This window comes from Kryptolebias marmoratus, linkage group LG6 (genome assembly GCF_001649575.2).
Source record: "Kryptolebias marmoratus isolate JLee-2015 linkage group LG6, ASM164957v2, whole genome shotgun sequence".
In the NCBI taxonomy this organism is placed as follows: domain Eukaryota; kingdom Metazoa; phylum Chordata; class Actinopteri; order Cyprinodontiformes; family Rivulidae; genus Kryptolebias; species Kryptolebias marmoratus.
The window spans coordinates 20,567,219-20,584,564 of NC_051435.1; the positions used below are offsets into that span (position 1 = coordinate 20,567,219).

Here is a 17,346-nt window from a genome sequence, read left to right on the forward strand (position 1 = left end):
CTGGTTCGGAGGTTTCTGCTGGAGGTTTCTTCCTGTTAAAAGGGAGTCGTTCCTTTCCACTGTCGCCCATGTGCTGCTCAGGATGGGAGGCTGCGATGAAGTGAAGATTCAACCCAATCTGCTGGCTTCTTTGGATAGAAAACTTTTACTAATTGATTCTTTATAATGTACCTGAATGCTTTCAAACAGCACCCTGAGACGACTTTTTGTTGTGACCTGGTGCTATAGAAATAAATTGAACTGAATTGTTGAATCAGTGTTGAAATGAGTGCAAATAAGAAAATCAGTGCACCGATTTTACATGGGACAGACCAATATATATTTTGGTGTTTGACTCAGGGTTCTGTCCCAGTAAATCTACCAGACTTTGCAGCTTTTTAACGTTAACAGTTTGATTAGTTGAATATAAACTGAGCCATTTTTAAATTTTCCTTAAGTCAAGGAAAAACAACTCTTATTTTATATGTGGGATTAAATAAAATAAAGCGCTGAGCATAAAGAAGCATGAGTTATTTGAGTAAACAGCATTTTGCATCCCGAGAGAAAGTAAGCACAGCTCGTCTTTCTGTAAATCTTTATTTCTTTCCATTTTGCAAGACCTTCCTGTGATTGTGCTCAGAGCTCCAGCTTCCTTCTTCTTTTTTTTTTTTTTTTTTTTACAAGCACCAGCTCTGCAAGAAGGATGACACACAGGGTTGAGGGGGGTTATTACATTTCCTTCTGCTTTTATTTTGGTGCTTAAATTAAAGGTTTCATGAAGGGGAGCAAAGAGACATTGGACCGTGGACAGAATGGAGACAGCAGTGGACGGGCCAGCGTCTCATGCCGCCCAGTATAACAACCCGCTGTTTGGCAGGTCACTGAGCAGCACTGAGCTCTACAGCTTCCAGCCTCACGGTGAGGATGAGACCTCTCACAACTGAAGCTCTCATTTTAACCTTCCTTTAGGAGATGGGATTCACTTCGTTGAGCTTTTAATAAATTTAATTTGGTTTAAATAGTCACCGTTGGGTGGAACGGAAATGTTCTGGTTTATGGATTGTTTCACTTAATCACAGTTTTCTAGTTTTTTTTTTATTTGTTTGTTTGTTTAATTTTAAACGGTGTTCCTTTTATATCTTGGGCATTTACCTTGGGTGATTACCTTTTGGAGTCGGTCCAATTCAAAATGGCCACCACAGCTAATCAACCTTAGAACACAAAAATGGCTCCAACTCTGCAAATTGCACACATATTGATTAGTAGTAGCTTAGAGACACCCACAACATGTATTCTGTGCACCAAGATTTGTTTATAAAACCTATTGGAGTCAACCCTGTCTGTCTGATAGCAAAATATCTCATGAACCACTGGATGGATTTTATTGAAGCTCTCTGAAAGTAATCATTGGCTGTAAGTCTACAACTGATTCACTTTTGGAGTCAACCCGATTCAAAATGGACAGTTTTTGCTCCGATTGTCAGCTTGACGGCCTTTTATAGAGAGGCAAGCGCCTTTAATCAGGTCCAGTGAGTTTAATTTATCACAGCACTCCAGTCAAGATGTCAAGCGAAGAAACTCCATTTCATTATTTGGGGGGTGTTATTATTAATTATTAGAATAGTGTTCCTTATTAGTCCAAGATCTCAGATATGAAAGGTTTTTAATGCGTTCAATCTGCAAAAAAGCAACTGGACTTCAGTTCTTTTAATTAAGTTGTTTTATTTTTAAACCTTTTTTTGGTTTTGTCATGTCCTGGATGACTGAGAACCTTCCCAGCATCAAACTTACACTTACCTGTGACTCTTTCACCCTGTCTGTCTGTCCCCCCCTCTCTGCATCCAGCTCTGCTCTCTGTTGCTTTGTCTAATAACACCACGACAAAATAATTTCATAAGAACTTCAGCCATTTTTTAGAAAATTGTATTAACTTCCCTTTCAAAATACATTGTTTCTTTCTTACTGAGCGTGTTCCTGGTCTGAAAAATTATCAAACGTCATTTTTCCTTTTTTTCTGCCATATTTATTGACTTGGTTGACTAATAAAAAACACAAACACATTGTTTGTTACCTGCAGAGTAGGGGAGAAGCAGGTGGGTTTCTTTGTTTTGCCTTTATATTTTTTGTCAGGACGAGGTAGGAACGTGGCAATCCCAATATGCAGACTCAACTTAAAAAAACAAGAACTGATTTATTTAAATAACAAAACTGAAAACAAAAGCTGACGTGGCAGCAGAACAACAATAACAAAAATCCAAGCAGCCGACAAGGGAGAGGCGAGACAAGGCCAGGCAATGCAATACGTGGAGGGACCAGAGACAAGACATGAACCTAACATCAACAGTGAACCAGCGGGGAGGTGGAGAAAATGACCAGGTTTTAAAGCACAGGGAAATCATGGGAAGTGGGCACAGGTGAGTGATTACAAATACAGACAGGTGGAGATGGGTGTGGCAGAAAACCAGGTGTAAACTGAGGGCAAGGAGAGGATAATGATAAACAAAGACAATAAGGACAGAACCAAGAGGCAGAGACAATACAAAGACAAAACATGAGAACAAAAACAAAAAGTATAAAATAAAACTCATAGGAAAAAACAAAACCCAAGAAAGCAGGAAAAACAAGAACCCAAAACCAAAACTAAGAACAAACTCAAAAAATACTAGAAATCATGACAATTTTTATATTGTTTAAATACACAGTTTCTTTCAATGATTTATTGGGGTGGGGACGGACAAATGTACACTCTTTCCCAAGGTTGGGGGGGGGGGGNCCCCCGACCCACCCCGGGATTTCCGCCCATGCAAGATGTAGAAACATCTCAGAAGAGATCAAGAGGAATAGGAGGAACCTGAGCTAAAATTCAAGTGTTGTTAAAAAAAGGGTCTGAATATTTATGGAAATTATGGAAATGAAATAAAATGTCTTTTTAATAAATTTGTAAAATTGCTATGCTGTCATAAGGGGTGTAGATTACTGAGGGTAATCTGAGTGTAGATTACTGAAAGAAATTTACATGACTAGGTTGTTGAAGAATGATCAGATCAAGATGATTACACACTGCTCACCTCTCACTACCTGACTCTGCTGAATAAATCCAAGTTCTTTTCTTTCTTCATTTATGTCCTCCTCACTGTGTAAAATCATGACAGAAGGGGTTTCAAGTGTACCTTCCTGTGTGTGTGTGTTTCAGATCTGAAACCAGCAAGACCCAAGAGAAACTGGTGCCTTCTTCTTCTAATAGTTTATATTGTCTTACAGACGGCCTTCGATGTCTTTCTCATTTATAAAGGTACAATAATTGCAAAAAGGTGTCATTTCATACCAAAAAAAAAGTGAAAAAACTCAGATCATTCAATGCTATTTATATGAAAATTGTGGCTTTGTTGTAAATATTAATCCAGAAACATTCTGGGGTTGTGTCTTTCTTTTTTGGGGGCGGGGTTCAGTTTTCATGTTGGACTCTTCCCAGGCTAACCCCACAGCAGTCCGATCTAACCTCATATCAGACCGGGACGGGAATCTCCAGATTCTTGTCCAAAACAACAGCTTGGAAACCAAGAACATGAAGGGCCACTTGTGGACTCTGCAGAGCCAGGTTTCTGTTCCACTTTCTTTATTTATCCCACTGAATGCAGGAAGTCATGGGTTTTATTGGATTTCATTTGTTTTTGTCTGTCAATGTTGAGGTTTTTAGATAGATAGAAAGTGGGCGACATAGATAGGGCAGCAGTGGCTCAGGAGGTAAGGGTTCGTCCTGTAACTGGAGGGTTGCTGGTTCGAGCAGCAACCCTAGCTTACCACCATCAATGTGTAAATGTGTGAAGAAATGGGTGAATGACTTGATGTAGTGTGAAGCGCTTTGGGGTTCTTGGACTAGATGAAGCGCTATACGAGTGAAGGCCATTTACCAGACAGATAGATAGGCAGGTAGGTTTGATTGTGGTGTGATAGTTGCTGAGATTGATTCTGATTGATAACAGATAGCCAAAATACTATAAAAATACTAACTATTTGGAGTCAGCTTTGTCTGTTAGCAAAACATCTCATGATCCACAAGATGGGTTTTAATGAAATAGTCAAGAATTGATCTCTGCAACTGATCAAGTTTTGGAGCCAACCTTGTTCAAAATGACCCCTCCAGCCAACTGAACCTTTAAAAAAAAAAACAGAAATAGCAATAATTTACTTTTACAGATACTGTTCTAGAAATCGGTGTAGTTTTAGCTGAGAATCATTTACAATAATTACTACAATAAAGGTAATTTTGGAGTAGATCCAATTTAAGATGGCTGCAACAGTCTATAGACATCAGCAACCCAAAGATGACCATAATTTGGTCAGTTTTACAGATATTGAGCTAAAATTTGATGTGGTAGTAGCTGAGAGTCATACTCTGTGCGTGATATTGCATGAGATCGCATATAATGGTATTAACAAGGTTAAACTAAAATGGCTACAGCTCAACTCTTTCAGCATAAAATGTTTTTAGTCTAAAACTCTGGCCTGAAAAGGTGATGGATCAGTTTGTTTTTGTTTTTATCATGCCAATATAATAGCCAAATGTATGAACTCTGAGTTACTGAATGAGAAACAGCTGCAGTGATTCTGGAACCACCATCATCATCATTGGATCAGCATTCATTGGTCCAGATCCAACGACCTGCAAAAGTCCAGTCTCAAACACTAACAGCCACTTTATTAATGAACAAATCAAACAGTAGCAGAGTAGTAATAAGCTTTGTTACAGTGTGTTTAGACGGTGTTGAGTTTGTTGCCACCAGCTTCCTGTACAGGACCTGGACGTGTCCTGTGTTATTAATTAATTTCTTCACCTAATATACTAAACTTCATTTAGATATGAATCATTTGTCTGTGTTACATAATGCTGAGTCAGTTTTGCGCTATTTTAACCATTCGTGTATCAAAAACTACAGTGCCTTATTATGTTTTTGTAACTTTTATACTTTTCAAAACATTTACTTTTTTTTAAATTAAATTCCCCACAGAAATACACTGAGATCTCTTCATTCCTTCAAAAACATTGTACTCTGTGTTTTGTCTTTTTTTGCTTTCTTATGCTACTTTTAGATTTTAGCGAATGTTTTGTTACTTTTAGCTACCATTCTGCTCCTTTGAGCTAAAGTTTTGGTAATTGTATTTATTGTTTTGCAATTTTTAGCTACTATTTACCTAATATTAGCATTGTTAGTTAATGTTTTGCTATTTTATAGTTCCTATTTTGCTAATTTTAGCATCTGCTCTGTTTGTTTTAACGTCATTTTCAGCTTCTTCAGCAAATGTCAGCAGTCATTTAGCATCCACACAGCAGCATTTTTGCAGAAAATGCAATTTCTCTAGTTTCATGTTCCTATTCTCCTGTGGTTGCTGTGACAACAGGTGAAAAGCCTGTGTGGTGAGGAGGGACAGCTGGACAGACTGAGGGCTGAGCTGAACCGGCTTAATGCCACCAACCAGGTGCTGCAGAGCAAACTGGCCTCCATCAGCCTCCGAACAGGTACATACAGGTTTTTATTTATCCCACAAAAAACAGATGACTTTTGAAGGAAGAGTCTTGTCTTCCTGTACAACTGCAGTCAAAAGCTTCCATCCACTCGTCATGAGCACTCATCATTTTAAATTTGGTCTTCTAACTATTTTTTTTTTTGAACTGTTCCTGAGTGGATTGATTCCACATCATACAACTTCAATTATTTTTAAAAACAAGTTTTGATTCTGTTTCTAATCCACACCTGAACACCCAAACCAACTACATTTCCTCTGAGGAGCACAGATAAGCATTGGTCAGCCCAATGAGTGCTGTCAAACAAGTTATTTATGTCTTAGCAAAGAGAAACTACTAGCTGCAGTTAATGGTGATCACTAACAGGAAGTTAATAGGTGGCCTTATCAAGATAAAAGACCTTTTAGAACATTCAGCACCAGTTTATATATATATATATATATATATATATATATATATATATATTTGATCCTTTACATATAATTTTGCCCCTGTGTGGATTAGAGAAAATTTACAATAAATCCAAACTTGGTTTTGAAGTTCTATGTTGGAGAATCCATCCTCCCTGGAAAAAGAACGGTTCAAATAAATGATTTAAATTATTCAACATCAACGTTCATGTTGAGTGGATGGAAACTTCGGACTACAGTGTATGTTCATGATGTGCTGACTGTGTGTTATCTTTCCAACAGCAGTTTCTGTTTGTGCTCACAGGACCTCCAGGGTCTCCTGGTTCAAATGGGCTGCCTGGACCTCCAGGAGCACCAGGGCAGAAAGGCCTAAAAGGTGGGTCAGAAACCCACCCGATGTGAAACAACACATTGAGTTTTACGGAACCTGCCTGGATTGTGTTTAAACACTGCAAGCTTTTTTATGTCACCAAAAAGGTTTTCTTTAATGTGATCACATCTGAATCCCTCTGCATCAAACCTAATGACACAGTGATTCTGACGCAGAAAAAAAATATAAAGTGATATCACTTGTTGCCTTTCATGTAAGAGTTTCAAACTAAGATAATTTTATGTTGAGATATGCTTGAGTTGTAGTCTTTTTGGTCAAACCTTTGTAAATGATTGTTTTGTTCGATCTCATGCAATATTGAGAAATTTCACAGAATGTGCTTGGAGTATGCGTTGGGAATCAGTCACAGCTACTACCACACTAACATCTGTACAATTCACTGAGTTAGAGCCATGTTGATGTTGGCTAATATTGATTAGCTGAGATGGCCATCTTGAACTAGGGTGACTCCAAAAAATTAGTTAGATGTAAATCCAGCCAGTGGTTCATCAGATATTTTGCGAACAGACAAACGATGTTGACTCGAACAGTTAATGTGGGTGTGTTTTATCATTCAAAGAGCTCTACCAGCAGCTGAAGGACAATTTGATTTAAGCTATTTAACTTTTCATTTTATACACATGTAGTTATACGTCACTGGACAGTCTGATGTGTGCACATGAGCGTGCACGTGAATTCACTGTTTGGAGAAACGTTTAGCTGTTAAATGTGACTAAGCTCGCTGATACGACCTAACACACAGATTTACACGTTTACAAAATCATATGTTGGACCTTATTTTTCAGGTGACAGTGGGGTTGTTGGACCCCCTGGACAAAAAGGAGACACAGGGCTCAAAGGGGATTCAGGAGTTGGTGAAAAAGGTGGGTTTTTGTTTTGAATTATAGACTTTTGAGAGCAGATCTGACAGTAACCAGGACAGAGGTGATAATGTGATACAGTTACTCTGTATCGCTCAAACAGTGATACTTAATATACCCCCAACCCTCTGGTTTCCCATTATGTTCACAAAGGTTAGGACAGAAGTAAAAACAAGCATCAGCAAATTAAAGTTATGAAATCCTGGAGTCTCTCTTCCTCCTTTAATCTCTGACACGCATCAGCAATTCTGCTGACACCACAAGAAACTTAAAACATCTGCATAGCTTGCATTTATTAATGTCACTTGTGTGTGTGTGTGTGTGTGCCACTGCAGGTCAGACAGGTCCTCCAGGTGAAAAAGGTGTTAAAGGAGACACTGGGCCCCCAGGTAAGGATCTGTGTAACTAAGATATTTCTACAAGGAAGGCCTGCAGTTTGTCTGACTGACTTTTGCTCTGATTTCAGGTCCTCAAGGAGACAAAGGGGACTCTGGAAGCCACAGTCAGAAAGGTAGGCATACATATTTTTATCTTTCTGAATTTTATGTTGATTGTCAGACTGAAAACCCTCAATGGTTTTTGGTTATCATTTTTGTGTAGATGTAGAATGTAAAACATTTTTTGGTGTCCAGCTTCTATTGCATAGCCACTTCTCTCTTTAAGCTTCAGCCTGAATTCCTAAATGGCTCTTTACAGAAACGCTAAATCCTTTAGGTTTCTTGGCTGCTGGTTGGTACTTTAACTTAAAGCTTCAACTGGAGACTGGCTCAGCCTCTCCATGACCTTAATGTGATTTTGAGGGTTTTGGTTAAGAAAAAAAGGTTCTTGTCCAAGATTTTACAATACATGGCCCCGTACATCGGTTGCTCTCTATCCTTAGCAGAAAAACAGACCAAAACCATGTTTTCACCTCTGTGCTTGACTGTAGGGATAGTGTTATACAAGGCATACTCAACATTTGAATTCCTCCAAACATGGCAGATCAAATTGATGTTAAAGAACTGGATTTTGGTCTTTCCTGACCACATCACCTTCTACCAAAACCTTCAGAGACCAGGTAGTAGATCTCCACAAGGCTGGAATGGACTACAAGACCATCAGCAAGAAGCTTGATGAGAGGGTGATAAATGTTGTGCTTTTCATTCAAAAGCCACTGAGCTGATGTGAGACCAGTCAAAGATTTTATGTTGTCTTGGTTGCTATATTTTCTTTGCTGTGTTTGAAAACCTTTGAAATCAAAATTCAGTTGAATTAAAGGTTTTTTTTTCTGGGTCAGGTCATCACACAGTCAGTTCTGTCTCGCCCAAAGGTATAAATTTTGCCATCCAAACATTTTTCCAAGTTTTATGTTGAAATTTCACTGTCTCTCTTCTGTGAACAGTGAGATGAAGCATCAGCAGGTGCTGGTGAAAGCCTGATGACTGAATACTTGAGCAAACTAGTTTATATTTATTGATTAACCTTTATTTAACCAGGCAAATCCCACTGAGATCTCAGATCTCTTTTTCAATGGAGGCCTGGGCCTGAAGGCAGCCTAACCCGCATGCTAGTGACTTTATGACTCTGAACTAAAGAAAGACACTCAGTTTGAGCTTCGATTATTTTTTCCTCCAACAAGCTTCAACAATTGTCATCCTCTCATCAAGCTTCTTGCTGATGGTCTTGTAGTCCATTCCAGCCTTGTGGAGATCTACTACCTGGTCTCTGAAGTCCTTTGACAGGCGCCATGGACAGGTCTGTCCATGATGGTGGAAAGGTTGGGATGGAAAAAACTGGTTCTGTGGACAGGTGGCTTTATACCCATAATGTCCTGAAATTAGGAGGGTCTGTAATTGATTGACTGATTGATTGTTTGATTAATTGATTGGCTGACCTGGCTGAGTTGTAAGGGATCAAATACTAATTTTAACTTTTTTGTAATTTATATTTTTTCTGTATTTTAGCTGATATTCTGTCTCCTTTCATTAAAATGAAACTACTGTAAAATTAGAGACTATTCATTTCTTTGTAAGTAAGGAAACTTACAAAATTAGCAGGTCTAACCCCTTGATAATTATTTCCCCCACTGTCATATTGCATTCCAGATGTGTAGTTTTTTTTTTTTTAATCTGTGTAGATCTTTGATTCATTATGTCTTGATGTTGATTTGTTGTGCAGGAGATCCTGGACCACCTGGTGCACCTGGACTTAAAGGAGAAAAAGGAGACACTGGGCGTAATGGTTTACAGGGACCCCCAGGTCAGTTTTTTTTATCGGTGGATGAAGTGCACTAAAACATGTCTGTATTTCCCCTTCATTCAGTCTGACAGAAAACCTTAAGAAGAAAATGTCTCAAACAGGAGCAAATTTTATTTGCTGAACCACTGAAAGATATAGATAGTAACTTACAAACAATATTAGGAAACCTGTTCCTACAATGTTTGAACGCAGATAAATAATTTACAAGCAAATTATGCTAACAATACTTTGCCTGATTACCAAGAACAACAGTTATAAACCCTACTGGTTTTCTGAGAGGCAACTGGAACGCAGGTAAGTTGTGTGTGGCGTCATTCCACAACGCTGCATCAATTTCCATGTTTTATTAATTGTCAGTCATTATGTTTGTAAATAAAATTATAACCATGTCTTACCAGTTAAAAGATGGACACGTGGTTTTTTTTTTGTTTGTTTTCCAGATGATTTGGCCTCTAAAAGTCCCTTTAAACTGGTGGTTTCGTCCTTTTTTATTTCTGTGCCAATCAGGGTTGGCAGTGTATTAATGCCAAAATGTATTAATTACTCTTATTTTATTGTCTGTTCAACAGGACCTATAGGACCTGTTGGTTTTAATGGGACTATGGGTGAGTGGATTATTAGTTATGTTGAGAACTAGCACTATTTAAATCAACCTGAAATGAACTAAATTAGAAATTTAAACCACTATCTGTGAATCTGCTGAGCCAATTGGATAAAAGCTTGTGTAAGAGTCGAAGCTTAAACTTTTCCAGACTGTCTACAGATAAAATCAAAATCATGTTAATTGACTTCTGTATGACATCTCTGCCAGTTTGATTGAAAATTTATTTTGATAATTTTTTCCCAAGGTCCCAAAGGAGAAAAGGGTGAATCAGGAAAGGAGAGTAAGTGTACAGAACACCAACACACAACAGCAGTGGTAATACACAACCAGGAGGTGAAACCAGTTCAACCATGAACTTAAACCAGTGTAATTACTAGGTTAACTCAACCACAATATTGAACTGGTTTAACCTCATGATTAAACCTGTTCAGCCATGAGGTTAAACCAAATCATAACCACAAAGTTAAACTGAATGTCTGATCACTTTTAAGTGATCCACACTGTTAGAGTGCCTTTTTAACCTCTTCAGGTTAAAGGTTTTAGGGATTTTAGATATTTTAAATTTATGTTTTTTATTAGTACAACTGAAATTGTAGATATTATAGGGTGTACTTTTTTTCCCCAGGACTTTGTACCATTCTAACCAAAATAAGCTTGTCAGTAGTTGATATATAACATATTAAAGTGAGACATTCTTTTTTCATCTTTAGAGTGAGCAGATTGTTTTAGCTCTTTGTTCCTGTCAGCCATGTGAGCAAAATAAAAACCTAACGTGAAACTTTGTGTCCCAACAGCAACTGTGCGACTCGTGCCTGGAAAAAGGAAAGGACGAGTTGAAGTCAAGCGCAATAATGTCTGGGGCACCGTTTGTGATGACAACTTTGAGCGTTTAGATGGGAAGGTGATCTGCAGGATGCTGGGCTTCCAATCCGTTGTTTCCACCTTCACTGCCTCCCCAGGTAAGAAACCTGCTCCTTCCTCTCAGTGAAATACTTCATATCTGTACATGTTTTGTAAGTTCTTCAAGTAAACCAAACCACGTTGGATCTGAATGTTAACGACCCTCATCAGTGTTCACATTCCTTCGACTGAAAAAGGATTTCTATGAACAAAGGGCTCAAAGATGGACAGTTTATTGAAAGATTTATTTTATGTTGGAATAGCTACTTAACAACTAACAGTTTGACATGGTTGGAGTATCTCAGAATAAGGATGCCCTACTTTCAAACTGCCAGCACTAATATTTATGCTTTCTTCTTGTTTTTTTACTGTCAGTCTAATACAATTAACACATTACTGTTTACATACAAATTCAGCCTGCCCAAGGTTGCATAGGACTCTAAGCAGAAATGGATTTGGGGTCCCACTTTTAGTAAAGCTCATTGTCCACTCACCACCATAAAACCACTAACTGTTCTTTATGTTGTTTGTGCTTGATTGATTGTCATTTAATACAAAAAAATTTAATACAGTGAGAACTACAAATTGCATAAATTGACTGTCAAAACGCTCTTCTGCAAAATTACCACCTTAACATGTTGGATGAGTCTGAGTACCCCCATGATCCTGAGGGTTATGCTGTCTGGGGCCTTAGCCCCTGGTAGGATCTCCCATGGTAAACTGGCCTCAGGAGAACAATCAGACTAAGAGCAATTCAAAGACCTTCATGATGAAGGAAGATCATGTGCACCAGGCAACCTTGCCCAAAAAAGGGAAACGGGGGACCCTCCTGGAGCCAGACATGGGAGGGTGAGCTCAAAGATGAGCACTTGCTGTTCAAGCCTTTGCTCCGGGGGCTCAGAAAAACAACAGGAAGCCACCTCCCTGTGGGCCCACTGCCTGCAGGGAGAAGAGTCAAGGTCGGGTGCTATGCAGTGCTCACAGTGGACTGGTGCTCACTATACCATCACTTTTTTTAGTGTATCACCACATCTCATAAATCTGCCGATACGCAGCATCCATCTCATCAACTGTAGGCTACAGCCAATTCATAAAAATTACATTACCCACAGGAAATTAGTACTCATGACCCATGATTGGGTTGGATTTAGGGGATCTAGTGATGCATGGCTCCTGAGGAACAATTGGTTAACAACTGGTAGCTGTATCTTTTAAAGCCCTCTAGAGCTAACATTAGCCTTACTGCAGCAAACTCTTCCTCATGAAAACACATCAGCAGAAACAAGACAAATTTATTAAATACTTTGCATCTTAATGAGTAAAATATAACATTTTACAATACCAATAAAAAATAATAAAGCTACATCTGTTACATCTGTTAAAAATAAAAGTTGTTGTCAACAAACAGATACAACACCAGCATACTTTTTTTAAATCAATGAGTTATTGAGAACACAACCAGTATCAAAACTTTTTTTTTCCACTTCAAGTCGGGGGACAGGCAATGGAGGGTCTCTGGACGTGCTGATTCCTCACACAAACTGGTTCTAGGCACATGAAATTTTACCTCACTGAAGGGAAAGGAGCCAGAGCTTGAGGGTGATGCTGAGTGATACAACTATAGTTGGACTCACCTCCATGCACAGCTTGGGCTCTGCTACCCAACTTCTAGAGAGGGGCTGGACTCTCTTCTACTCTGAAGCTGCCCAGGTTGAAAGGCGTGGAGTGGGTTTGGGGATACTTACAAGCTCCCAGCTGAGCACCTCTGTGTTGAGCTCTTAGGAAGGAATACTAAACTAATATACAAATGTGTTGACCTTATAACGACATACTTTCTAAATAGACTCACAGTCAGGTGAAATGATTCATTTTCGTACTTTATTAGTTTTGTTTGATTAACGTTCATTTCTCTCGTCCTTTGTCAGGCTCCGGTAAAATCTGGTTAGATGAGCTGCGCTGCACGGGAACAGAGCTTGATGTCTTTGACTGTCCACACAACGAAGCTGGAGTTCACAACTGCAGTCATGATGAGGACGCTGGAGTGGAGTGTGTCTAGACTGACCATGGAAAAAACTAATATAAACTGTGTAGATGTGCAGTGATTTAACCTCACCTTTATTGTTACTGCAGATAGAGTGAATGCAATGTATTTCAGATCTTGTCTTGTCAGCTTTGTGTCCTTTAACTCACCTTGTTCAGTTTTTAAATGTCAGACTGCCTAACTCTGGATAGATCCCGTTTCTCCTGCAAAGCCTTGGAGTCCTCTGAAGGTTTGAGTTGGTATCTGGCACCAAACTACCAGCAGCACATCCTTTAAGTCTGTGGTTTCCAAAGTAGGGGTTGGGCTGACAATGTAGTTTGTGAAACATCATATTTGGAGTCTGCAGATGATTTTCAGAAATAAAATAACATTTAGAAATAACTGCAAGCATTATATTTGTCATAGTTGCTTTTAGGAAAGTGTCTTCCATAGCGTTAATGATGAGCATGTAATTGTTAAATAATTTCTGCCACGTTGTAAAGGTAATAGGAAGCTCACCAGTGTGATGCAGAAATGGAGGTTGACTCAGTACTGAAGAGCTCATCACTGTCACAAGTTTTGTTGTGGCAGTTGTACTAAAAATAGGAGCCGATTGTTTAAACTCAGGAACTTTATTCCAGCAACTGCTGACACTCCATCATTCACAATACGTCTCTTTATGTATTCGTACTCTGTCCTCGTCACACAATATCTTCTGCCCTATGCTGTCACAGAGCACCCTCTGGTGACAAGGAGTAATAACAGCAACAGAACAGAGCAACAAATGTATCTACTGAGCAAGCTTGACTGTGCCCTTCACATTAAAACTTCTACTTACCTTCCACCGTGTCCTGCCTTTGTCATCAGCAAACTTGGCCCTGAAAATAAGAAAAATCCTAACTAATCATTTGTTTTTATAGCATTTAACTGCATCATTGCTTTATTTATGTCAAAAGGGCTGCTAATTTTACTAATTTTTCATAAATATAGGATTGTCTCGAATAGACTATATTGCCAAACGTATTCACTCACCCATCTAAATCATTGAATTCAGGTGTTCCAATCACTTCCATGTCCACAGGTGTATAAAATCAAGCAGCTAGACATGCAGACTGCTTCTACAAACATTTGTGAAAGAATGGGTTACTCTCAGGAGCTCATTGAATTCCAGTGTGGTACTGTGATAGGATGACACCTGTGGAATACGTCCAGTTGTGAAATTTCCTCACTACTAAATATTCCACAGTCAGCTGGTAGTGGTGTTATAACAAAGCGGAAGTGATTGGGAATGACAGCAACTCGGTCATAAAGTGGTAGGCCACGTAAAATCAGTGGATGCTGACGCACATAGTGCACAGAGGTCACCAATGTTCTGCAGAGCTGATACCCACAGACCTCCAAACTTGATTCTGATTGATGATTTTGATTTCAAATTATTCTGTTGGAAAGGAGGGGAGCTGAAGTGGGTGAGGGTGAAATTGGTGTAATATGTGGTTTATAAATAAATTTGTCCTGAAGCCTCCAGACAGCCACTGTGGTCTCAGCTGCGGCGCTTTAGGGACAAAATGCTTTTTTATCCAACAGCAGAAGCTCGCCAGCTATCACGTTTAAACATCCAGCCTCTTCACTTTTTATCTAACAAATCAAATTGTCAGTAAATAAAGACAAATAAAGGCCTACCCCCATAACCACACCAACCCCAACGCCCTGTCAAAATACATTAAATAGAGCGGAACAGAGCAGAGCACGAATTAAAAGCAAAACAGAAAACAAGCTGTACACAGCTGAGTTATCCATCCATTTTCTTTACTCGCCTGTAACCCCCTCCCACCCACTGACAATTGGAGATAGGCTAATTCCCAAGGTTAATTTTGAACCATCGGTTAACCTGTCATGCATGTTTCTGGACTTATGGAGGAAATCTGAGTACCCATAAAAACCCATCATCCTCAGATTCCAGAGGAGCAGTGTAGCTTTAGTCCTGGTTGTTAAACAGTGGACCAGATCTTCACCCTTTCAGAGCTGCTAAGGGTACCATGGGACTTCGACTCTCCAGTCTATATGTGTTTTGTGCACTTAAAGAAGGCCTTTGACCATGTGCCTCGAGGCATTCTGTGGAGGTGCTGTGGGAGTATGTGGTGCCAGGGCTTCACTTTAAAGGACTATTCAGACCCTGTAGAACTAAAGTAAGACTGTCCACAAAGTCGAGTTTCTTCCCAGTGTGGGTTGGATGGATGGATGGATGGATGGATGGATGGATGGATGGATGGATGGATGGATGGATGGATGGATGGATGGATGGATGGATGGATGGATGGCAGAAGTCTTCCTGCAGGCTAGGCTAATGGCTAGCTAAACAAGGACCTTTTTTTCTTGCTTTTCACGCTTATAAAACAACTTTTTCTCAGAAAACATGTTCAAATTCAGTGAAAAATAACTCTACATTGGCTAATATTATACCTCTCACTTTTGCATGACACCTTTATAAGCCTAAAAATCAGTATAAAATGGGCCCTGGTTTGACTGGCTATTAGCCTAGCCTGGAAGAAGACCATTATCCATTTCTCCAAACTCTGTGTTCCATGACCGATGTCACTGCTGATAGGGTACCAGCTATTGTTAACTATTTGACAGAACATCACTTCCAAAATCACCAGACTATCCTTTTATTCTGAGCAGAAACTGACCACAGAATGAAAAGAACACATGACTGAGAAACATATTTGTATAGTTCTTCTGTTTTCGCTCTACAAGACCTTTTTTTATCCAGCTGTTGTCTGTAATCAGAAAGTTAGTTTGTGATGCCCAAAGCTTGATCTGGACTTTGGTTCTGGAAGTGACATAAAGCATCTTGGTTTATTCCTGTTGGTGCTGAGGGAATGTAACATTGGTGTCAGACACATGGCTCTGGTGTCAATCAGCCACATAAAGCTTGAACCTGCTGTCCCCGGGGCCCCTGTGAAAGCAAAGGCCATTCTGAAAGCACGCTGCAGAATAAATAGAACCTATAAAACCTGTTGCCTCTGGTTTAACATGGAGTGTTGACGAACAGAGAGCAATAAATGAGTGTTGGTTGAAAAAAATGGGACAGCTTCCTGTCTGAGTGGCTCCCAGACAGTTCACTTTCGATCCATCAGTCTAATTTGTTCATTCTGGGAGGTTTAACAGCTCATTTACAAAATGAAGTCAAATGGGAACATAGATGGAGGGTTTTATTATCACCCGCTGCTACGGCAAAGCAATTTTATCCAACACAAAAATGGCTTTAACTCAGTCAATTTTATAGATATTGAGTTACAATTTGGTGTGGTAGTAGAAGGCAATTGTCCTCAACACATACTCAAAGCGCTAACAAATCAAGCAAGATATCACAATACTGCATAAGATCACACATAGAATTATGTTCAAGGTTTAACAAGAACAACTACTCCTTTGTCACTTTTCAACACAATCTTAGTCTAAAACTGTGGCATCAAAAGGCGGCGGGTGATGAGCATTTCTTTAGGGAATGTTAGGCACCTTTTATTTTATTTGTACAATTTTCAAAATGTTTATGCATACAGGTGCTTCAGAGTTTGCTTTCTTTCAAGAAATCATTGTTAAGAAAGGCAAAAGAACATGTAGATTCTGGTTTGATGTGTCAAAATTCACCCTTTGAACAATTTTTAGTGACGTAGTGTCTGTAGGTGGGATGAAGTCTTGGATGCTGCAGGGGCTAATTATTGAACCCATGATCCTCCAATCAGAGGATAACCTTCTAACCTCCAAAGCCCCCTATATGGACTTTTTCTTGGAGGGAAAACAGGCACTAAAACCTCATGTAAACTGATGTGAATGAGCCAAATGAAAAAGACAAACAAATTAAAAATTGTCAGTGAATGGTGAAATGGTGAATATAGAAACCAAATAATTTCAAATAAACCCAAATGGACAAACTATTGAAATTATTAAATAAACCACACTATACAGTAGTGGTTCCTGAATTCTGAGTCGGGCAGCATGGTGATGCAGTGGTTGGCGCTGTTGCCTCACAGCAAGAAGGTCACAGGTTTGTCTCCCAGCCTTTCTGTGTGGAGTTTACATGTTCTCTCTGTGCATGTCTGGGTTTTCTCAGGGTTTCTCCCACAGACCAAAAAGATGCATGTTAGGTTAAGTGATAACTCTAAAAATTGTCCATGGGTGTGAGTGAGAGCGTGATTGGTCGCTTGCTCCCCTGGTGCCCATCTGTCTCCAGCAGTCACTGTGCGAGAGCAGAGTACACCTTCGACAGGTCGCAAGTCCATCACAGAGCCACATCAGGGATGTTGAATAAATAAACTAAGTACTAAAATAATAAACTGTCACTTACATGATATAACTGCCTGCCATACCTGTACATCTTGTCTGTCTCTGCTGCAGCTGTTTTAGATCAGTGGCACAT

General features: G+C 39.3%; 1 protein-coding gene across 1 annotated transcript; it reads left to right on the forward strand.

The window, feature by feature from the left end:
* Nucleotides 1-723: 723 nt before the first annotated feature.
* marco (macrophage receptor with collagenous structure) lies at nt 724-13,768 on the forward strand. The gene is made up of 13 exons (XM_017421115.3): nt 724-897; nt 3,173-3,271; nt 3,429-3,577; nt 5,380-5,497; nt 6,218-6,289; nt 7,090-7,167; nt 7,500-7,553; nt 7,631-7,675; nt 9,322-9,402; nt 9,972-10,007; nt 10,251-10,286; nt 10,801-10,965; nt 12,832-13,768. Exons 1-13 carry the CDS (start codon nt 792-794, stop codon nt 12,960-12,962), a joined length of 1,170 nt encoding a protein of 389 aa, XP_017276604.1. The 5' UTR covers nt 724-791; the 3' UTR covers nt 12,963-13,768.
* Nucleotides 13,769-17,346: the final 3,578 nt, after the last annotated feature.